A 24,778-nucleotide genomic window follows, 5' to 3' on the forward strand; every position below is an offset into this window, starting at 1 on the left:
GAATCCCGTTTGTTTTGCTTTGTAGTGTTGAAAACAAAGGAGGTTAGTGTTGTCTGTGTCTCACAGACATCTCGGGAACACTCCGCAGTACTGGGGATCAGTACTGCTGGTAATTTGTGTTTAATTCACCCGCCATCACGTTTTCATGAAGACTAGGGTGAGTTAGTTAGTTTTATTTTTGAGTTAGCTGTAGTCCTCAAGATTTAAAACAAATGTCGGCCCTGTATGCTAAACTTGCCCTCTGTTTTCTTAAGGGGTGGGGCGTTACAGGCACTCCCCTTTCCGGCCACTAGATGGCCTCAGTAGCACCATTCTCACCTGGCTCCTTCCTCTGGTTGCCCAGCTGTACGTGATTCCAATCATCAGCACAGCTGGTAAAAGGACGTCACCTGGGCTGAGACGGCGAGAAGGTTGCAGGGAAGTGTGGGCATGGAAGGTTTCCATTTCTCTCTTCTCCTCGCGTGCACACATTTTGATTAGCTTCGTTGGTAAACTCGACCCTTGAACATACAGTTTGATTTGGCCTTGTCAGAGCGTCTCTGCTTAACAGGACTGCTCCCGTTTAAGTTGTGGATTTTAGTTGGACTATTTATGTTAGTATTCCCAGCCCCTTTTGGGCTGGCGCTTTCTGTTAGAACCTTTTGTACTTAGATCCTTTGTTTTCTTATAAAGATATCCCTTTTTTATTGTAAATACTTTTAGTCCACCTGAGTTTTGTAACGAAATCCTTGTTTTAGTGACACACTACTCTGTTATTATTTCTACCTCACACGTTTTCATTACAGCGTCCACCACATCACTCCTAGAGAGCTGGGGGACGTTATACAAATCAACACTTCCATGGTGGCCAGACCTAGAAGCCACAAGGGGTAACTTTCAGTCTGTATTTCTGAGGTAAACTACAAAATGTAATTCCTCTCCAGCACTTCTTTTAATGTACAACTCTTTGGTAACACTTCACTATAGGGGCCCTGTATTAGCGTTACTTAGAGAATTATTAAGCGATAATAAATTAATTAAAAAAATATTAGTAACTGCCCAATATTAAGTAATGCATCATTATCAGACACCGCCCGACCATTTGTCCTATCCTTAAAAACACAATAAAGGGATCCTTTGTTTGTTAATGCTTAATAATCCACTAAGTAACGTTAATAAGGGACCCTTACTGTTCAGTGTTACCAACTCTTCTTCTGATGCCATTCTTGTTGCTTAGCAATGCTGTTTTCTCATCACCGATGCCTTTAATTCAAGCTATAAATTGCAACAGCAGCACTGTCTCATTAGCTATTCTCGACGAAAACTGAAAGGACATGTTGAGTTTGATACTTCATATTTATAAAATGATAAAGCCTCTTTGCCACATTTTGCTATCAGAATAAATCATTAACACCAGAATATTTTTGGTCACCAGTCTGCCATTTATTTATTTATTCATTCAATTTCAAAGAACACGTTAATTAAATTCACTTTAGACAAATTTTATTTTTCATAAATATGTCATATTAAAGACATTTCACCTTGTGCCTATACAGAAATAAAGCATTACACAGTTGCAATAGTTTTTAAGCCATAAAAGAGAGTAAGGCACAGAATAGGAAGAGTATTCATACAGTTTACTCATGCTCTGACAGATTATGTTCAAAAAGGTATCAGAAAGCTATTCTGAAAACTAATCTCAGCTAAATGATGTCCGTCATTAGATTGGTGCGCATGCCCCTAAAGACAAAACAACACAGAAAGGCAGCAGCTTTGTATGGTTAGAGTAAGTTTGACACAGCTGAGGAAATCACTCCATAAGATTTGGTCTGAAGGCAAGAAATTCTGCTTTGTTTCTGCTGTAAAGTGCACAACGTTTAATATCTGGGGAATTGTGCTATGCTAAACGTTTCACACAGAAGAAGAAAGCTTTGGACAATAATTTCACCAAAGATAAAATCCTTTGGTTAACTAAGACCAATTATTGCCAGCTGCAGGTAAGTAACAGTCTTGCCAACTCCTCAGTGAAATCACACGGGTCACTGGAAATGAATTTGTAACAAATGTAGAAAAAAAACTTTTACCTTACTGCAGGAAAACCTGCAGTTCAAGACGTAACTGGTGGTATTCTTGTTTAAGTTCGGCAGGCAGGCATCGTTCATCTGTTTCACTGCTTGGAGGAAAAGCCTTTGCCACCTGCTTTTATAAGTCCCTGTGATAAAGAGACTTTGTCATTAGATTTAGCGATGTTATCTGATTGTCTTTGCATCTGTATGACTAAATCTGAGTCAAGGACTTGAAGAAATGGCAATGAGGGGAATCAAAAATAGGCACTAAGGTGAAAAGCAAAACGCAGGATGAAAAACACGTGGAGGGGAAGACGGAGGGAAGAGTGGAATGCTTAAGTAGAAAATATTTATGATATGAGCTTAAGGCATACATATTTTATCAGACATGTTTATACAAAAGGATATCATACAGAACATTCAGCATAAATGAACAGTGGTAATAATATTAATAATAACGATGAAACAAGAAATATGTAACTATCATGTATTCACATACCCCTAACACATTTTCCTTTTCTTTATTCCATTTTCCTGTAAACAAATCCTTGAAATGATACAAAAGAGCCGTATAAAAACTTCGGCTTTGGGTCTCGCTTGCACGTGTCACTGCTGTAAGGCACCAGTTTAGTTGTAGCTGCACAAACAAAAGGAACCGATGATGAAGCTCGACACTCGCTGTCCCATTAGCGTGTCCATGCATGAACATAGCAACCTTAGATGAAATGAAGATTGTCATTTGTAGAAGAGTAATGCAGTCACTGAGTTGCTTGGTCCACTAAAAACATCTGCTGTGCATAAAGACAAGTGTAGTCTCATACTTTGCCCCTGATATCACTTCCCTTCTTTAAAAGATGTAACCCTTTTATTGAAATTGAGCCTGCTGTGATTGTCAGTGTGAGTCTGCAGCAGGTGTCTGAGCAGGTGATGATAGGAGATCCTATCTTCATATTCTGGATTGCAGCCTTTTTCGTCCTCTTGCAGCAGGTGTGTGTGTGTGTGTGTGTGTGTGTGTGTGTGTGTGTGTGTGTGTGTGTGTGTGTGTGTGAAGCAGAAGACTGGATGTCTATGCATGCGTGTGAACAGAAATGGCGGAGAGGTCATTCTTGATGATCTCGTTCACTGTGGAGACAAAATGGGGAATATGGATCATTAATAACCACAACATTAACAATGAATTGGATTATTGAGGTCCCATCAGCTCACATAATTTTCGGAACTTTAAATTTTAAAGTGCATAAGTTTGGTAATTGACTGAGGACTAAAGAGATCGTGGCTGATTTCAGGTTTGTTCCTGCTATCTCCAGTTAAAATGAGTTTTTTTCTGGTATCATTCAACCTGACACAACAGGTGTATTCTGTCTGACTGACGCTATGTCAGCGATGTTTTAAACAATGACATTTTAGCAGACAGATGTTGAAAGGCATTTCATTTCATTTACTGGAATATTTGATTCTGAAAATCATAAAAACTAACCTAGAATTCTAGACAAGCCGTAGCTGTTTTCCTCTGCCGGTCGGTGTAGCCATGCTCCATTGTAGCCTCAGCAGGTCTAACACTGGCCAAAACTAGTTTAGGGCTGTCCAATCTCAGCGCTCTATGTTTGTCAAGAGACGTGGGTTGGCTTAGCACCAGAGCTGCCAAGGAGAAAAACTACAAAGATGGCGACGACTCTTTTTTGAAACAACTTTAAATGACTTAGACTTGAGCTTTTCTTTGAGACATGAGCGGGTGGAGGCATCTATGTCATTTAGTTCAAAAAAGGATGTATTTGCTGCTTCTTCTTCACCGGTGCATGGCGGACTGCTTTGCTGACTGGTTTCTGTAGCATTGGGTATGTCTCGTTGTTCGTTGCTGTGATTGGTTCTAGCGCTGTCCAATAGTATGCAGTTTGAAAGATAACCGTGGATTCCGCCCCACGACCGAGCTCTGTCTATAGCTCATGGCCAGACTATGTATTAGGGCTGGGCGATATGGCCTAAAATATTGTGGCATATAACAATAAACGGATGATAACTACATGTTTGCACAACAAAAAAAATGTTCACTAGACAGGGCTGTCACATTTATCACGCCGAGTCACGTTGCCAACCTACAAATATCTTTTCATTTTTTTATTACCTAATTCCTTGACATGGGAAAATTGATATTGATTAGAATCAGAGATTTTGATAATGATTAATTTGTGATTTATCGCCCAGCTCTACTATGTAGGACGGCTTGCCAGGCTACATGAATAGGTTTCAGGCAGAGGAAAACCCAACAGTTTTTTCATATAGAAGAAAACAACAACAACAAAAAAAACATTCATTCAGCGATATTTGGTGGTGCAGAAGACAGATGAGTTATTCATGAGTGTGATGTATGACTCATCAACAGAATGAATGTAAGTGATGGACATTTAGTTTATCCTTTAGGTCTGACACACTGATTGCTGCTCTGAATTCTTTGCATAGTGACATTCAAAGTGCCAAATACAAGATGTCAGTAGCTGCAATCCAAACATATCAGTGTCTTTACTAAGGCATATCGGCTCCATGCACACATCTGTGTTTTTACAAGTCATCTTCTTGTCTTTCCTGCACCGGTTCCTGTGCCCGCGCGTTTCCCACAGTCAGGCAAGCAGGGATCATTCTCCCCGTTTATCTGCGCTGTGTTCTTTGGCAAAACAGAGGGAAGTGACTAAGAAGATGGCGAGGGCCTCGAGACCTGTGGCTCAACAAACAAGAAGCTTTGCGGCGGCAGGGAGCTCGGCGTGATAAGACAGGCCGATGCAGACGCCGACAGAGGTAGAGAGAGAGAGTGTCTGGTGAAACCAGCGACAGGAAATCCACCCACTCTGAGGTTCAGAGGGGCCCTGATGTTTGTTATTACTAGATACTGTTAGGTGAGCAGTGAAGCATCAGCACACAAATGAAAACAATACCAGGAGTTGGTTTGAATTCTCAGACACCTGCTAAAAAGACGATGTAATGTTTCAGCATTAAATAAAGCAAGCATGGAAAATATGGAAGAGGGTTGGACAGAAAAACGCATGTGTAGATGTCATTGCACGTGCAGTTTGAATAGGAGCAGGCCACACACTGTCAGCCCTGCGCTTCTCTCTTTGAAGGTAAACACCCTCCGAGTCGCGCACACACGGAACACACACAGGTTAGTCGGGACTCACCTCCCTCAACAGGAGGAACTCCCTTTGGAAAAATCCAACCTGTGCCAACAGTGCCGGCTGTTTTCAGCCTCGCTTCGCTCTGGGCTAAACATGCATTTATACGCCGAGGTTATTTTTAGCTCGTAAAGGAAGCACAAGCACACGCAACAATGAGGTGATCTAGCATTTGTGCCGCTGCTCGGCTCGGCGTTTGCTGAGTTGAGAAAACAGCTCCAGGTAGTTGTGAAGATGGTGTGGGAGAACCCGACAGCTCGGCAGCGAAAAGCAACAAACGTTCTCTTTGTCTTTTTTCACAAGCTTTTCTCCTGTTTTCAGTCAGTGTTTTAAAAAAATCATGACGTCTTCTCCACCTACATAATAACTGTGGTGTTATTTTCAAACTGTTGATTAACTAATATTTTCCATTGGTATGCTCAATGATGTTCCACTGTGAAAAAAAAGAGCCAGAAGATGACACACTGGCCCGAGAGTTTTTATCTTCACACTTGGTCGCCGATGTGAGAATCTAAGAAACGGGATGTGGCCAACTGTTGCACCTCACGACAACACTGACATGCTATTCATAGCCACCTAATGGTGCGGTTCATATAGCTGCAGAAAATTCTGAGAAATTTTTTGCAAAACCTGAATGACTTCTATATATATTTCTCACTACAGGTAAAGCAAAACAAGACTGGTGCACTGAGTCACCTTTGTCCCAATCAGTTTGACCTTAAAAGGTCATCACACAAAAAAACACCTCGTCAGGTGTAAGAGATCTTAAATGACTTTGGTTTTTACGTCTTCCACTTCAGGATAAACTCATAAATGATGTCAGTCTCAGTTAAAGGTGAAGATTTAGAGGAGGGGGAACTTTTATTAAAAAAAACATGACCATCAAATAATCAGATATGTAGGAGGAACCTTTCCATAGGGACATCTCGCTTTTTTATGCTTGCTATAATTTTTGAAAAGGGCACATGCTATATCATGTGACACAAAAATGAAGCAAAGCAGCTTTGCATCTCTCTTCAGCAGCACTGGAAGTTGTTTTTTTCATTTGTCCAGGTTGATAATGGAAACCTGGGAGGATACCCGCTCATGAATAAACAAAAACAGCGGAAAACTGAGCTCCAAATATTCCCCTGCTGAAGAAAAGAGAAAACACACACACGCACACATGCGCTGCAAGTTAGTTAAACAGATCCTTTATTAGCTGCACCACCAGTGTAATCAGTGAACTGCGGCCTGAACCTGTCAGGACTCATACGTGCGGCTATTTTAAGCAGGTGTGGCAGTGATGCGAGAATATGACTGAGCTCTGCTGTGACGGTTCAGAGGACAACCCCACTCATTTGTGCAGCTTTAACATTTAACACTGGGGTTGCATGTAGCCCATAAAGATTGAACTCACTATAATAAGTTGTCTCTGCCAGCTGAGATGGAAGATAATTTGCTCAAAACAGCTGATTTAAAAACAACAGGCAATTCCTGGGTTTCTGTGTCAAAGGTTACAGCAGAAAAATTAAAAAGGAGCGCTGCAGCAAGTTTTGCCTTGAAAAGGCATGTCCCATCAGGTAACAATCCAGCGTTGGGTGTCTCCAAGTAAATAGACATTAGTCTTGTTTTGATGTTCACGAGATTCTTTTGTTGCTGTTTAATTCAATACAAAAGAACAACAAACCTATGATAAATTTACATGTGATGTACAGAATATCCATCAATCCAAACTGTGAGCATCAAATAATTATACTATTAATCCAAAAACAGTCTTTTTTAGCAGTTAGGAAAAACAAAATTTTTATTTTGACTTCCTAAATTGATGCATTTATCATGAGTTTGTACCTTTCGCTATCATGTATATGAACAAATAAAAAAGCAGCAAAATCAGAAATCTGGGATAACAGAAACACATTTAATACATTGTAAGAAAAAATGAATTTTAAAATGTTGTTGCACTGGTGGAGTTAAGATTCTGTTATTAATAATTATAAAACTACATGACTGCACTTGTTTTATTGCAATAAGACTCAAAGGGTGTGCCTTTTTATGGCAACACAAAAAAGAACTGAATTTTTTTTTCCTTTTTTTTTAAATAAGAATTTAGGGCAATGGTTAAAAAGAGTTATTTTTTGAAGCACTTCTTTTTTATTTCTTTTAAAATTTCTATGAGTTTTTTAGACTTTTTTTCAGTTCAGAGCAGCTTTTTTTAGCTGCTCTTTGGCTCCCAATCAGCTGATGACAGCTTCAACACACCGTGCTGCTGAATTAGTAATGCACACATTTTCTTATCAGCAGCGGTGTTATGATAAAAGAAGACACTATATTTTTAGTAATGCTGTTATTTTAAACAGTGTTATTCCCATCAGTGGGTGTCAGACTCCTGGTTAGCCTCTCTGTGAGCCTCTGGTGTTAGTCATTTGTTTGTTTGCTTGTTTGTTTTACCGGCCTGCCTTCTGAAGTTCACGTCTTGGGTCCTGATTCACTAAACCATGACATTGGTGATATTTTTTATAATCAATAGACATCAATAGCCACATAGTTGAACAGAATTTCAACAATAGAAATGAATTTGTTTACTTTCGGGTAGGGTTCTATGGAATTAACATTTAAACGTCAACATTAATTCTGACGTTGAAGACAAATGAGTTAAGGTGCTAAAAATGTGCATTGTTCTTCTGCAGAAATCCAAACGGGCACAGGCATTATTGTGACTTCATTTACTTACTTAGACTTCAGCATGAACCTGACCTGCTCTGGGGATCTAGTTAGCTTTGTTAGAGGCGAGCGCTGAGCTCTGGGATTCGATAACAGCCGGGCTTCCTCAGAGAGCAGAGGATGCCCTGTGGTCTGAGAGGAGGTGAGACTCGAGGCCTCAGAGCCTCTTGGTGTCGTAACACAATCCCTCTGCAGTCGGATTCGGCCTGACCGGCAACGACCCCACTGAGAGTGACTTCACCTCACCCAGGCTTCCCTCATCTGACTCTCCAAAACACGACCTCTGAACTTTAGGTTGTAAAGGCAGCTTCCTGGCTGTGACTTCTGTTCCCACTCTCATGCTCTTGATAGCGAAGCAGTGGAGAGCACCACCTGGTTCTCCTCTTACTTATACTCTCACAACATTAACTGCAGTTGTCATAAGGTCAAGGATCTCCACCGTGTAGCTAAGGGAAATGTTTCCTCTGCTTACTTGTGCCTCCTGTAGTACAACACCCGCTTTGTGAGAAATTAGAGATAACTTCCTTCTATTGTGGCGATCAGACTCTCGGCAGCCTGTGAGGAAGTTCATCTGACTCATCGAAGTCAATTCATGTAAACACCGATGCACCCAAATCTGTGCAGGGACTGAAAATATTGCTGCAAGGCAGATTCACGGTTACACCTAATCTGAACTTGGGCTTTCATGTGAAATTGATTCGCTGGGGAAGCCAAACTAAAGCTCCAACTTGCTGGAGAGAGACAATTGAATTTCCTGCTACGTATTACTTTTGTTTCCCCACTAGATCAAATCTTCCCTCGGCCTCTGCTGAAACGCTTAATGGACAATTTGCCGCCTCCCACACGTGGCTCAAGCGGCTCGGACTGCGTCACTTATCTTCAGCTCGCAACCAACAGTGTCAAAAATAAGGAGGGGTCAAAAGTCAGAACACATGCATGGACAAAGAACGTGAGATAGAGAGGGTGAAAAAAGACAAGCAAAGTGGACAGAGCAGCGCTCATTAATCCCACAGAAGAACCCAGATGGAAAGAGACAAAGCGTTCCGCTCATTCTTCATCGTGATAAAGTGCTTCATAAATTCATCTGAGCTTCGCAGGTTGACGGGTTCTAGACCTTTGCAGGAATCCCTTTGGGCCTAATGATGTGATGATGTGTACAGACAGAATATTTCATCTGCACAGCCAGGCTGATGTGTGAAGCCCCGGGCTTTCCCAAGTGGAAACACTCCGTCTCCCCCACTGTCAGCGCAGCTTCAGAAGAAGAAGAATAAAAAGAAAAACATGGCTGCAGAGCAAAAGTTTGTTTTGTGACATTCTAGTTAAATAGGGTATCACCACTTATTGGCCACAAGTAGTGGTAATAATATAAATATCTTTTCAAGCAATTTACTTAACCCAATTTAACCTCTATTATCTTTACAGAGACAAAGTTGAAATTGTCTATAGGTGTCACCGCCATATTGCTGTGCCAATCATCTCCTCAGCTGCTACATCGTAGAAAGAGAGAACAATTAGATAAATATTGGAAAAAGTCTACAGCAGAATCTTCTCAGGATGACAGATTAGGAGGTGCCAATGGAGCTACTGCCCAAACATAATGGGACTTTGGCAGTTACATGCATTTTAGAAGATATAGAACTCCGGGAGTTGACGTCACTTCTCCCGGCATGCAACAGTTCAAATCGAAACGGCGCCATATTGGCAGGCAGAAGCCCGCAGCTGGACTATTTGCTATTGTCAGAAAACAGCTCAGTGGCCTAGTGGTAGAGTGTCCGCCCTGACACTGGGAGATTAGGGTTCGATTCCTGGTCGGGTCATACCAAAGACTTTGAAAAAATGGGACCCAATGCCTCCCTGCTTGACACTCAGCATTAAGGGGTTGGATTGGGGGGTTAAACCACCAAATGGTTCCCGAGCGCGGCTGGGTCTGCAGCTCACCGCTTCCCCAGGGGATGGGTCAAATGCGGAGAACAAATTTCGCACACACATCTGTGTGTGTGACAACTAGTGGGACTTTAACTTTTAACTTTAAACTCAATCAAACAGGAAATATGGTAGATTCCTGTTGTGCCCCAGGATGCAGAACAGACGCGGACGACATAAGGAATGAGCCATCTACAGGATTCCCCAGATCCGGAGCGCCGCAAACGTTGGATCATTGTAATAAAACACGCTAGTGACCGGGCTAAAATGAAGCTGTGGTATCCTGAGAGTAAAGGTTTTCGCTTATGCAGCGACCGCTTCATATCAGGTACTTAAACCAACATTTCCTCAACTGTGTATGGTATTTATTTTAAATGCTTTTAATACGATTCATAGTTGGCTTCCTAAACTTATTTTGGCGTGGCTTTTTCTGTCTTATTACTTATAGCAACAAGTAAACATCACGTAAAACGGTGCCTCGTGATTTCTGCGCGCTGCCGTTTACGTGTTTTATGATCACAGCAATTAACCCGCTTAACTGAGTTTAATTTTTAAGCAATGGTTGATCAATTGTCAGATCACACATAAAAAGCACTTTGGATTGCTATTATCTGTCTCACCGAGACAGATCTCAGACAGATCCTGAGACGCTCCTGCCTGACATATTTATTTTATTCATGGAAAAAATCTAACTAGTGATTTCTCTTGGCGTTCAGTTTATACATTCAAACAGCACAGCACTCTGTTTAAACTACTTACATGTAAATCTATGTTATTTGTCCATCCATCCATCCATTTTCATCCACTTATCCGGAACCGGGTTGCGGGGGCAGTAGCCTAAGTCGAGAGGCCCAGACTTCCCTCTCCCCAGCCACTTGGGCCAGCTCCTCCAGGTGAATCCCAAGGCGTTCCCTGGCCAGGTCCGGTAAGAAGTCCGCTCCGACAGCTTCTGGCGTTTTTAAAAAGTATCCCAGGGGCACGGTAAGGGTCGGACATGTTTAGTCTATTTAATTTCTGACTATATAAAACAATTTATTTGGTTTTAAAGTGTGAAGTAAACTCCGACGAAGTAAAATCCAAGCCGATCCCGTTCATTTTGTTTACCTTTGTTGCCTGCCAACATGGCGTCTACTCTCTGAGAGTCACGTGACGTCAGGAGCTCTATAGGTTAAAAATACCCTACACTTGTAACTGTACAGATGACATTTTGAAGTAAAACAATACCAGAAGTTTATGGAAGTAATTTCTTGATGTCTTTTTTTTTAAATATCAAAAGCGTATCCATCTGCTTGAAGAGAGAAATCGATCAAATAAACGTTGTCAATCATTACAAATGTAGCAATGAGAAAAATGAGCTGTCCTTTCATCTCCATCCAAAGGTTTCTGATTGGCTTTGTCTGCAGGATTTGAGCTGAACCTATAATGACATGACCCTGGAAGGGTGGGTTGTCTGCCTCCTCTGGTTTAAAGACACTGAAACGTTGCCAGACCGTCTAGAAAGCCTTTAGAGTACTAAAACAGCAACGTCCAAAATTCAAAATCAAAAACCATCAACTTTTACGCAGCGCCCCGCCACTGATGAGCTTATTTTGGCTGCAGTGGAGCAGAACCTTCGTCTTTGATCTTTACTGGTGAGCTCCGCCTCTCCATATCTTACCACATTCTGTCTGCCGTTCTGGGCTTGCCACTTCCCTCTCCTCCTCCTCCACCTCCTCTCATTTCCTCCTGAGCCCAGGAGGCCATGGGTGTGTGCTCCTGAGCTCAATCCCCAGGCAAGATGAAGAGGAGGTGTTTACATGGAGCTGATCTCCTGTGCCCTTAACACTAATTCCTCCGAGTTTATTCTGTAGTCGTTACAGACTGCATAACGAGCAATTTTTCAATAATAATCCAACAAACACATAAAAAAAAATGTTGACTTGGTGCACATGACCTGAAGAGGTTAAGGCAGGTAAAAAGAAGCACATCACCCACCATTTTTCACATAAAAATTATAATCTAAAATAATCTAACATTGTGAACAGATAAAGTTGTATTTGTTTTAGTCTAGAATTATTCTTAAGCAATATTAAAATATCTTGTTTGATCATTAAACACCTAAAATATGTGTTGTGAATAACTGTCTGCCAGGGGTGGATAGGTCCATCTGGTGGGCCGTTGCACAAAATGGACCGGTCCGGTACACCCCGTCCCCACTCGGCCGGCCGTCAGCACGGCAATATATCTGCCGTTACCAACTACCCCCCACCCTGCTCTCGGCTTTTAACACAACAAATTCCTGTTCAGTTTCTAGGAAATTAGCTCAGTCGCAGCCAATTTTATTGCTAATATTGATTAAAGGTTTGGTTAACTTGTTTAATGAATAAATTTGCAGTGGTCTCTAGTAGGAATGCCTTAAGTCGTACTCTGGCGAAGAAGAAAAAAAGCTCAGTTGTTTTAGTTTCAGGAACTAAACTTGAGTTGTGTCACATGAGAGCTTCAGCCAGCAGGGTTTGGAGTCTGTTTTCCTGATATTTAGTCACGTCGCCTCTAATTGGATAACAGAAACACGACTCTACCACTGACTCTGTTTGCTTTGCAACGCCACTGTTTTATCTCCACAAATAAAACAAGCCTTAAGGAGTTCTGTCACATTGTGGAGTTGCTAATGCTAACAGTTAGCTTCTACTAGTCGAGACATTCTCTGCCATTTCCTGGACACTAAACCAACAACAGCCTTCCCCGAGACGTAGATCTGTCAGGACTTTCTAATCCTAGTTTCACCGTTTATTTTCTATCAGATGCTAATGCAGGAGATAGGTGTAGGTGATTATTTGTATGTTCAGCCTGCAACTGAAAAACTCAGCGTGACTGATTGGAATCATTAAAAAATTTATATCAGTGTTCCACACCTTTAACTGCACTGTGGTAGCCATCTTTATTACAGTTCCCTCCAAAAATGTTCAGTCACTGAAGAATTTCATTGAAATGTGTTCAGTAGTTTATGAACACACACACACACACACACACACACACACACACACACACACACACACACACACACACAACACACACACACACACACACACACACACACACACACACACACACACACACACACACACACACACACACACACACACACACACTCAAAAAAAGAGGAAAAAATATGATGTCACACTTCCTGCCCTTAAACATTTACTTTGTGCAGTAAATACTTAAAAGTTTTGGATTTAAAAGGTTTCTGTATCTGTTTGTGTTTTTCTCTCCTCACAGTCCAGTTTGACTGAGTATGCATTGACACAGCTGCAGAGGAGAGACCACCACATCACAGTGCACCAATCAAAGAGTTTGCCAAATCTGAGAAGCTAAAAGCTTCTGTGTGTAAAGTCAGCTGCTCAGCTTCACACAAAAGGCAAACAACACAGCTTAAACATGAAGCAAACGAAGCAAAACAAAAAATCTTAGTGACTGAGTCATGACAGAAGGTGATTAAAATTGCTGAATGCCTCATAACCAGTGAAATAACTCAACCATTTGATAAAGCTGCAGTGATTGATTCTGCATCACGCCTGACAGAGCCGAGAACCACGCTAGCACCTCAAAGTCTGTCTGCTTTCCAAATCGGCACACGGCGTAAAAAATAATATATGAACATGCTGAAGCAATCAGGTTCCAGTAGGCTGCAACTGTTTGGGTGAGAATCTGGCCGTGCACCTGCGATGAACACAATTTACAACTGCACTTGTGGCGTGTGTCTTTAAATCACCTGCTGTCTGTTTTAGAATTATTTTGTTTTATTTAAATGGAGGGAAGCAATGTGTGCAAAGCGGGGTAACCTCAGTGCACACTTTATTGTTCGCTGTCCATCACAGATAGATGGCTCAGAGAGGCTCCTTCCTGTCGTTTAGTGTTCTGCGGGTATAGCAGCACGTCTTGGCCTTTGGGTAACCCTTCTGTTTTGCCATCCATCAAAAAAAAAGTATAAACTCTTCTTTCTGTCTTCTGCTTGGGTGCCAGAACATTCATCGTTTAAAAAAATCCGGTCCAGCTTAAATGTTATGATTGTTTGCATCAGTCTAACTAGAAAACAACACCAGCAAATACAAGACAGCGAGTCTACTGGGTGTACAGAGTATACAAACCTAGCCCCTCTTTTATAGTATCCCTGCAGCCATGAAGCTCAGAGCCATCTGATTAACACCCTGCCTGCTGACCCTGATAGCTGCCCTGTAGCTTTAAATCCTCAGCGCCTGCAGGGATTCAGAGACACAGAGGAGAAGGTCTCCTCAGGGCACATCGTGCACTGACTCACACAAAACAGGAAGGAAGGTGCAGAGAGGCAAACCTGGGTAAAGTTTCTCTTGTCTTCCCTCTAAAAGTGTGCTCTGATTTCCACAGACAGACAGTTATATCCATCTGGACCTTGTATTTTTCCAGACAGTCTGAGTCAAACGTGAGGAGCAAGCTGCCCTTCCAGAAGCAGAATTCTGCCACCAGTAAATCACAGGATCCGACCTTCACCGTTAGACTGATGCTCGGAGAGAGAACCTGCTCCATGTTTCAGAGCCCATGATAATCCAAATCTATTGTTGGAGTAACTTCTAACATTTAACATCTTGAATCAATGACATCACTTCCTACAGCTTATAAAGTGTTGATAAATTATTTAGTAATCTCATTTGATTACTTATAAACAATCAATAAGCAGGCAAATGGGACCCTTACACATCCCAAAAGCTGTCCTGATTAATAGCTTGAAACCTATAAAATATAAGCAAATGAACCTGACAGAATTATAAAGCCATTAGTGTGGTGTTTAGTGTAGAAGGCTGTAATAAAAACATCCAAAAAAAACATTTCTGTGGTAAATGTGCTTGTTCATTCACCACTAATGATCAAAGTTTTTACATATAGCAGCTGGTTTTTCCAGTGCTTACAGCTCTAATCTTAGATGACAAATCATTAGGTTTAGGGTTCTGTATCAAATCTGAAGTTCAGAATCATCATCAAAGGACTGATGCATAAATCAATGTGATAGTTTAAACTAAGGATGACCCAAACTAAACCCCATTGTCCTAATTTTCATTTAAGAGGATGTCTCAGCCAAACAGAAGTCTCAAGTCTGATCAGGAGGTTTGATAAATGGTTCTAAACAGCAGCTGAATTCGGTTTACTGATCTTGGGTCTGTGTTTTTATAAATGACACCTGACATCAACAGAGTCTAGAAACAGCAGGGTGTGTATTTTAAACCGTGATTATAAATTTGATTGGGAACAAGATGCAAACACAAATAAAGGACTTGCTCATGGCTGGTAATGAAAAAAACACATCCACACTGCAGAAAATAATGTGTTTCTTGCTACTTAGAATGTTTATTCTTATTAAAAGAAGATAAAATAAGCTGAGTAAAAGTGAAACTAATTCAGAGATTTTAAATATGGTTCTCGCATCTCTATCTCTAATTTCCCTCTGGCTCTAATTTCCCTCTGGAATAAATAAAGTATTTTTGAATTTGAATTTGAATTGAATTGCATGATTTTCACTGGTTGTTCATTTTCCTTCCACCAATAAAGCAGTTGGGCGTGTATTACAGCACAGCTGAAATAAACCCACAGAAAGCTCCTTTTGTGTTTAAATGAAACGTAGCATAAGTGTGCATGTTAACCTTGGGCTATATAGGTTTAGAACTGACTGCAAATAAAGATTTCTAGAAACTAAGGAGATTTTGTGTGTTAGTGAAGCAGCTGCATTTTATTTGATTTCTCAGCACCTCCTTTTTTTCCCTCCTATTTATTAGCATGTTGTTTTGAGTGAAACTGAGCTCTGCTGAGTACAATCAGAGAGTCAAGGGACCAGTTGAGGTTTATGGCTGCCGTGGGTCACATGTCAACAGTAGGACACTTACAGTTCAGTGGTTATGTGCGTTCCCTCCCCTAACGTAAACCCGTTCACTCACTGCTCCGTTAAGCCTCTGATCTGTGAGCGGCCACCGCTGGGAGAGGGAGAAAATGTGATCTCTAACTTTTGGTGTGTGTTTCTTTGACTTTTACTGTTTCTGGTTTTAACAGCTTTAGTAGTAGAAGAAGCACATGTGTGTGTGTGTGTGTGTGTGTGTGTGTGTGTGTGTGTGTGTGTGTGTGTGTGTGTGTGTGTGTGTGTGTGTGTGTGTGTGTGTGTGTGTGTGTGTGTGTGTGTGTGTGTGTGTGTGTGTGTGTGTGTGTGTGTGTGAGGAACAGAGGCAGTGTGAGAACCTGCCAGGGAAAATCATCACGATTGCACGCTACTTTCTTCCACCTCAGATTTTCCTCCTTCCCCGAGTCCGTCTGTGTCTCCATCTCCTTTAATTTCTATGGCTGACCTGCTTCTCCTCATGCTTGCTGAATATTCCTGGATGTGAGGAAAGAATGAAATTCCTCTGACCCTCAATAACTAAAAAATGAAACACATGTCACAAAGCAGGAGATTTACCATTAAAAGTGTAAAAGAACCATCTTTCTCTCAGCATTAAAACATTTATTGCACATTTATTGAGGGGGTTGTGGAAAATTCAAAAATGGATACTATTTGCATTTGGATTTTCATCTTGTGATAGATTTTACTCTCACTTCTACAGTTACTTTTTTGGTATTGTACCAGTCTTTTACTTTCCATCTCAGCACCTCCCCTTCTGCTTTCTATCTCTCTCTCTTCCTCTCCTCTCCATCCTCTACTTTCGGAGGTATTTGTGCATGGAGGAGACAGCAAACTCTGCCAGCTGTTATGAAACCCATTGGCTTTCCCCATCCCACCAGACTGGATCATACTTTTCTGTTCACATCTGTCGCTACAGGATACTATTTCACTGAGCTAACACACTTCAGATGGGGAGCTGTGATTAAGTGGAGACCAGCTCCTGTTTACTGATGCCACAGGTATTCAGATCCTGTAAATGCGACTACTACGAACAGGCAGCTCGGTGTGGGCTTCCTGTTTGAATAAGGGCCTCCCTGTTTGCACCTCACCAGTTCTCCTTTCAAGCTCTTGTTCTGGTCAAGGTCTGTCAAAAAGCTAACACTGACCCCAGACCTCTCTCTAAAAGGTAAACTTTTGGCTAAACTTTTGCTGTGTGGTATTTTCATGTGATCATATACTATGTAGGAGAAAGTTACCAAGACACAAAACTATATTAATTGTGGCTTTTGCAAAAGCAAAAATAGTACACATGAAGTTCATTCCCAAAAGTCAGAAAATACAAACCCAAACAGTCTGCAGACTTTAACCTATGCGTGCCAGAAAACAGGTAAGCTTGTGTAGCCGGATGATTACTCACTCCTGCTACCAACTGGGCTGACCAGCAGCAGAGGGTACTGTGCATGTGTACAGGCTGGTTTCTCTCTTTCAGAGGTTTCACTTCTACAGTCAAAACTACGTCCCTGCTGCCTGATCACCATCACTCAGTCAGTTTGAACCTGAATGGACCGGTCACCAACAGTAGGTACACAAAACATGTGTAGCCTAGAGTTTGGTTGTTAATAGTTTGTGCCTACTTTTTATAGGGATGTGCGTGTCACCCATGTCTTTGGGAGACTTGGTGGAGTTTCTCCCAGTCCCAGATTTGCCTAATTGAGAGGCGTAACACGGCTCACTGCTCTGTTTTGGTTCTATTTGGGCTGGTTTCTGTGTTGTCCTGCTCCATCTGGCCCTGTTCGATGTCACCCATCTACAATCGAGTGTGTCCCAGCTGTCTGTGCTTCTGGGGAGCTGTGGCGGTCTCAAACCTGTGGGCGGTCTAGAAGTGCCTCCTATTGCATCTGCTAAAGTGTTCACCCCCCAGTTCACTCCGGATCATCTGGTCTGTTCCGACTCCAGCATTGACTCACATGTGGGGCTGCTGTTAATCGCTACGACCTTGCCATGCTTTATTTTTTCAATGCTTTTCATACGTTTTATTGTAGGCTAGGCTTTGTTTGTCTTAGACTTTTGCCTCAGCTTGGCCACCAATTGCCGCCCACTGCTGCCACCATTTGACAGAAGTGGTAAGGGAGACTAAAAGACCCAACTTCCTTATTTTTTCAAAAAATAAGTCTAGAAATATTGAGCAAATCAGACATTCTGAAGCAAAGAAAATGTTGTTTACTAGTTTAAGATGCTATTCAGCTCTTTTAGCATTTGTCATTATAAAAGAACTCAAAAGAACAGTTTGACCTTGCTTTAGAAATCGATCAGACATGCACTCTGTAAAACAAACCCGCAACTAGTCTTGCATTTTGTGTGTCACAAAATCTGTGTTCACCAGTCGAGTGTGTATAATTGCAATAGCTATAAACAGGCTTCTTGTCATATGTTAAATAACATAACAATGCATTTAGAAAAACGAACCTCTGGATCTTCAAAAAATGGTCTAAGAGCATGCAAGTAAAAATAATCTGATCATTTCAACCAATAAAGCAACAACAAAAGAAGGCAGTGCTAAAAAAAGTCTCCATGTACGCACAGATAACCTCAGAGTCCTGCGAGGGAAATAAACTCACTCAGTGATCAAAACAGCCGACCACATGGACATTTGTCATAATGTGATTCAGTAATGAGAGCGTCTGGCGTGGAGTGGTTGCTCCATGATCAGATACAGTCTGGAAGTTCCCTGCCAAGCCACAGGCCCTGTTTGTGTTCTGACCCACTGTGATCCATGCGGCTCGGTGGCTTCTCAACGCGTGTCTCCTAAACCTCAGAATGTGAGCCACATAAACCGAGCCTCTAAATGGCTGTGTCAGGAGAAACTGTAGGACAAACATCATGAACGATGAACTCAAGTGATTTAGTTTTAATGAACAGAATGAAATGTGTCAGAGAAGAGCTTCTACTTTGACTTATGGTTACAAGATGGTACATTTTGATTCTACTAAAGGCGATTTAGCTGTTGGGTGTTGCCTCTTATGAAGAGCCAGAAATGAGTTACTTTCGACATAATTTTTAGAAATAAAAATTAAATAAGGTTTTATGCCATAAAAAAACTATCTTTAAAAAAAATCATCTAAATATGCTCCCATGTGGACCCCAGACACAAAAGAAACCCAATTTATTTAGACAATCTCACTCCTGGTTTGCAGCAGACGCATTCTTTCATGGTGACTGTGGATATTATGACGAAGCGACTGAAACTAGACCAGATCTTCTGGCTCAGCTGCCGGGGTCTTCGGCACACGCATGCACACACACACACACACACACACAAGCAAGTAAAAGCCAACCTGTTGCCATAATAAATTGTTCTAATTCTACGAGATTAATCTTGCTTAAGTTATCAAAACTAATAAAGTTCTCAACAGTGACCTGAGTTCCACCTTCATATGCAACCAACTAAAACCAGCTCTTTTCTAAACTGGAAGTAATTTGGGGCAACAGTGTCAATAGCATAATGGGTTTTGTAAAATGTGACAATGAGCTGTGATCTGAACCAGAAGTGTAAAAGCTCTCATGTCTGGCCAGTGGGACAGAGATGAAAGGGTTGGAAGATGAAATGGAGTTCCCAAAGGTAATTCAGAGGAATTCTTCTAAGCACCAAAGGTTTTCTCTCTTCCAATCCGAAGACATAATGTCTTCTTTTGGTTCCATTAATGAAATGATGTTGCATGTTCATTAATGTATTATACTGAGTTTTGTATTAAATTACAGTAATTACTTACTAGCTCAGGCTCAGAACCACCGACTACCAGTGGTGTTGAAAACAGTCATGAAGTCCCACGACTGAACATTTTAGATGGACAGACCCTCTGTGACATCACCTGTAGGTTTCTGAAGCGGTAAACTGAATACCAACGGGTGGTATCCACCACCGCCATCTTGGATGCATCACTCGTCTCGTCACTCCTGGACATTACAAGTATGGGCAAAGAGGCGGAGCTAAGAGCGGGGTTATGAGGATGTGGGCAAAATAGAGACATCCATCAAACTCAGATCTGATGTAGCTACAAGCTAACTGAGCTAACTGAAGCTGATAAATGATAAATGACCCGCACTTGTATAGCGCCTCTCAGAGTAAGGACTCCAAAGCGCTTTACACTAGAGTGTATCATTCATCCATTCACACACACATTCACACACTGATGGTGATGAGCTACAATGTAGCCACAGCTGCCCTGGGGCACACTGACAGAGGCGAGGCTGCCGAGCACAGGTGCCACCGGTCCATCCGACCACCAGCAGCAGGCAAGGTGGGTTAAGTGTCTTGCCCAAGGACACAGCAGCAGAATTCTCTGTCCGGAGCCAGGATCGAACCTGCAACCTTCCGATTACTGGACAACCTAGTCAACCTGTTGAGCTACTGCTGCCCCAATGATGGAGGTTTGCGGGCACTTTCAGCCAGAAAAACACAGCTGAGCGACCGTAAAGTGAAGCATGCAGCAGCTCACTGAGCTGCAGTGTTTCAGCGTCATGCTAAATACATAGCATTTTACCCTATTCAACCAGCGAATAAAGTACAGAAATATAATTTTACTTACTGATAAAAATGGAGCAGAGAGACTTATTGGATGGTCTGTTGGAGCAGTCAATACCACAGCTGGCCATCTTTGTACAATAACTACACAATTAATATCTGAACACAAGTACACAGGAGACACAGCTAATGGTCAAGTTCAGAGAATCGTAATGGGCGACCCTTTTAACACAAGGCAGAGGCAGAAGCCTTATCCGCTAGCACTAGCTCTGACGGCTCATGCTAACTGTCAATCAAAATCAAAACCTTTATAATTTCAAGCATTTAATTACAACAAAAGGAATAGTTACAAAACATACACGCCACTCAGAGTGGTCATGACTTTGAACTAGACCAAATAAACCTAAAATGGTGTTTTGTACCAGGCTGTAAACACGTTTATTCCTGCTGTGAAGTGGGCCATTTTTAACTTCGGAGTCGGTAAGAACTTGATGTTTTGGAGCCAGCTCCTATTGGATGGGAGAACTGCAATTTTGTTACCTCCGTGTTGGCTTTAAGTTTTCAGGCAGAAAATGGCCGCTTGGTCTTGTCACTCCTGGACACCATAAAAATGTTCTTAGCTCTTGAATCTTACTTGATAGTGTGACTCTTCATTAATATTGATATATTAAATTTTCCTAAGTAAGAAACTACAAAGGGATTTTCTGATCTGGTTTATATTCTATAATTTTTCCAAAATAATCAGTTTAAGCTACCAAGAAAACACTGAAATTTGTTTCATAAGCAAAATCTGTGCTGCTCTACTTAGTCACTACAGAGCACACTCCTTAACATTTTAGCAAAGTCTACATGTATTGAATAGGCTATAAGAGTCAAAGCTGCTCAATTCACACAGTAGAAGTAATGGTTTTTAATAGTAGTGAGAGGAAATGGAATCAAATCTATTGCCGATCCCTAAAGTATTGTTGTTGATCCATAACGTTGGTGCTCAAAGACTCTCAAAGGCCAATGCAAGAGTGCACCTACCAATTAATTTTTCCCATGGCTATAAAACTTCTTCAAGAAGCTCAAACTTTTACTTATACCTCAACCATGAGACACACTGCCAGGAAAGAAGATCCCTAATATGAGAAGGCAGCAATAACAACAACAGTAAAATATCCACATCCTGTCTGTGATCATAAATAATAAAAAAGCCATCACGGTTTTCTTGTACCTGTCAATATCTCTACATGTGGAAGGAGACTATGTTCTAGGCACTGCACTTAGCCACAAGACAGCCTCGCTTTCTCTGCACTATTAGCTGGACCTTGACCTGCTCCCTAAAGGCTAGAGAGGTTCAGAGGTTGAGTGTTGTGAAAGCACACCCTGTCACTTACAGGGCCTGCTCATGTGATTCTTCTATCTATGGGACACACACACACACACACACACACACACACACACACACACACACACACACACACACACACACACACACACACACACACACAGGGCAGCTGTGTCTTGCCAAGTCCCATCAGAACACTTAAAGCTCCCCTAATGAACACCCTTTGCCCCAAAAATCCTCAACTTCACAGCCCCCCTTCAATCTAGCCTCGCGGCACACTGCAATGTTAGCGACTCAGCATGTTTTTCAGCACGGTGCGGGTGCGCTCTCAATCATCATTAGGGGTTTTTGTGGAGTCCTGGGGTCTGGGCAACATGCCAGGATGTGTAAAAGTTTCCATGAGGAATGCCTCGAATTGCCTTCAGAAGCATCGGAAGTAAACGGATATCTTCAAGAAAGTTGGAAAGACTTTTTTTGTTGTTTGTTTGTTTTTGCTGAGTGGAAGGAAGCAGAAAAGGGCCATTGACAATTCTGTTTCCAGTTTGAGGAAGAAAAAAAAACCCTAGAAGGGCTTCAAGTGCACAGGCTTGAATTGGACAGGAAACAATCACAGGGAAATCTACGCTGTAACGCAACGCAATCAGAGCCCAGATGGCAATGTCAGAAATCAGGAGGGGCTTTAGTGTGCTCTGTGTTTTTCTTGTTTTTGAGAATAAGGGCCCTCTGTTTCTCAAAGAGGCAGCTGGTAGAAATCTAGCTCACTGATTAGCACAAGTTCCTTTGCTGTCTGCGGTGTTTAACTGCACTTCGTGATATCACCCATCACAACAGCCAGCTAATGAGACAGGACACAGAGCATCGGCCTCAAACGGCCAGCACAGCTTCTGCTCTAAACACACACACACACACACACACACACACACACACACACACACACACACACACACACACACACTGAAATAAGTACCACCAACAAAAACCAAGAAAATTATTTTACCAAGTGTGATGTGGGCTGCCTTTTCCAGAACTGTGTGATTTTATGTGCCTATGAATGTAGATGACTATGGGTGTCAGTTATGCTGACATCAGACCCACTTCTTGACAAAATGTAGCGTCTCCTATTTTTAGACTTAAGTAGCAGAGTTCTCAAGGAAAACATGAATGCACACTGATTAAGTCTGATGTCATTTGCCTGCTGTGTCTTTAGGTCATGTGTCTTGTAAAGCACGGCTTTTGCTCGGAGTAATTATGCGAAGTCTGAAAACTTTGGGTTTATGTGAGCCCAACCACGAGATGTTTATGACAGTGATTCAATATGGCAACTACTGCCCTGGCAGAGACGGCTTCCATCCTTCTCCCCATCATTTTCTGAGTCACACTGATCGTGGGTGTCATTCCAGCTTTGATAGGTAAGAATCGTATTAAGATCCATCAGATAACATCATTGGTCACGCAGGAGGCTAACGTTAAACTGAATGCCAAGTTTAAAGTCTATTGCTGGTACTAATTCTTCCCATGTTATCATCTGCATTAAGGGGAATAGTTTAACAGTTTATGATGGAGAAAGTGAATGGCAGTCTGGGGGTTTTACACCTCCCTGCATAGTAACCCAGTTCCTTGTGGTACAGTAGCTCACCATTGATATGTTGAGGGGTTTCTCATGGGCTGAGTAAAATCTGGGCTGGGCCTGTGAGACACATTTCCTCTGGCTTATGAGAGCCGGAGGCCTCTGTGTTTGAGCGTGGGAGGCAAAGCACTCATGGGGAAGATCAAGTGTGCTCCCACAGACTCCAAACCCCCGATTGCTGAGGAGGGGAGCTATTCCACACGGCTGGCGTTAAATCACCGCTACTGTGGTGAGGTCATCCTCTTGTCTTGCTTCTCTAATGGAGCAGGGCAGTAATGTGTGTGAACGGAGGAGCGGGGGCGCCTCGTGAGCTGCCTTCCGATCTTATTTATTTTAGCTGAAAGCTCATTTAAGGGGTTAGGTGTAGGTCCAGGCCCGGGAGCAGCAGATGCCTTAGCAGTATGCTGTTACCACCACACACTTACCGGGACTCCAGCAGCTCACCACAGATGCTCGTGCAGACGTTAGGTGATGCAAAGCGGCAGCATGATGAGGTTTTGAAGGAGCTGCCTTGCTGTCCTCTTTCAATCAATACACATTCCTGAGCGTTCCTAATGCAACTGTAATCACTGGCTGAATACATTTGGCCTCCAGGCTTGAGGAAGATTGAGAATGCTAAAGTGACGAAGAGAGCTTGTGTGATTTTGTTTTTTGGCAAAGTTCAAAATGTGCATGTAAAAAAATGTACTATACATTTTGTACCTAAAGCTTAAATTTGTCGTTGGTTTAGTCATGAGACATATTTCAAACTGGGCAGTACTGCCTAGCAGTCCATTTCCTCACATTCTAGAAAAGGTGCTACTGCAAAATTTAGGAAACACGCTACTGTGAGTTTCTAAAGCTGATAACAGACCTGTCTGTGTAGTCTGCTGATGAGGTGAGGACCAATGGGACTCATCAAGACTGACAGAAATGCTGACAACTGGATTTCATCTCAATTACACTACCATAGCAAAACTCCCCTGGTCCCCTCATGCCCATCACCCCTACGGTCCCTGAGCTGTTGAGTGAAGGGCGAATAAACTGCACAAGCAAACATATATATCCACTCACCCTTTCACACTGCATCAGCTCACTTAACAAAAAGGTGCACAGGAAGAGTAATACTCCTGAGTTTAATGTGGAGGTGTCTTCACTTCACCCCTGCTGGGATGGATTTTTACCATTTTCAAACTGGCAGAAAGCCAGTGATGCATTCCGTGAATATATATCATAACATGTAGAGCCTCTGCTAACACAGATAACAGGTTGCTGACCTAAGAGACCTCATGTGAAATGGACACATTGGGCTATAACCATATGGTCCCTTGGGCGTGACTGGTTTCATTGCTAGAGGGAGACCAGTGACCCCACAGTCTCTCCTGATGACGACAGCCACACAGTGTTGACTCCGTGGGGAACAGATGGGAAAACAAAGCTTCTGCCTCCTGCCTCTCTGCATCCCACCCAGAAATATAGGGGGAAAATGGTTAAGTCCAGGAAACCCCTACCCATTGTTTTGCTTCCTTCATTAGTCGTCATGTCAACAGTTTGGCTCGCTATGCGTGTGCCACTGTTTTTGTTCTGCTGCACCCCGGCCGACCTTGGTG

The 24,778-nt window shown here is 42.2% G+C and overlaps 1 protein-coding gene across 2 annotated transcripts in view; it reads right to left on the minus strand.

The window, feature by feature from the left end:
• Positions 1-1,088: 1,088 nt before the first annotated feature.
• The window catches only part of LOC107378925 (nuclear factor of activated T cells 1), a 68,805-nt gene continuing 45,115 nt past the window's right edge, over positions 1,089-24,778 (minus strand). For both annotated transcript variants that reach the window (XM_015949419.3, XM_054740629.2), the window contains exon 10: positions 1,089-3,167. In XM_015949419.3, the coding sequence (XP_015804905.1) occupies positions 3,112-3,167 (56 nt within the window). In that variant the 3' untranslated portion in view covers positions 1,089-3,111. The remainder of the gene's footprint in view (positions 3,168-24,778) is intronic.

Source organism: Nothobranchius furzeri, chromosome 5, assembly GCF_043380555.1.
Source record: "Nothobranchius furzeri strain GRZ-AD chromosome 5, NfurGRZ-RIMD1, whole genome shotgun sequence".
NCBI lineage: Eukaryota > Metazoa > Chordata > Actinopteri > Cyprinodontiformes > Nothobranchiidae > Nothobranchius > Nothobranchius furzeri.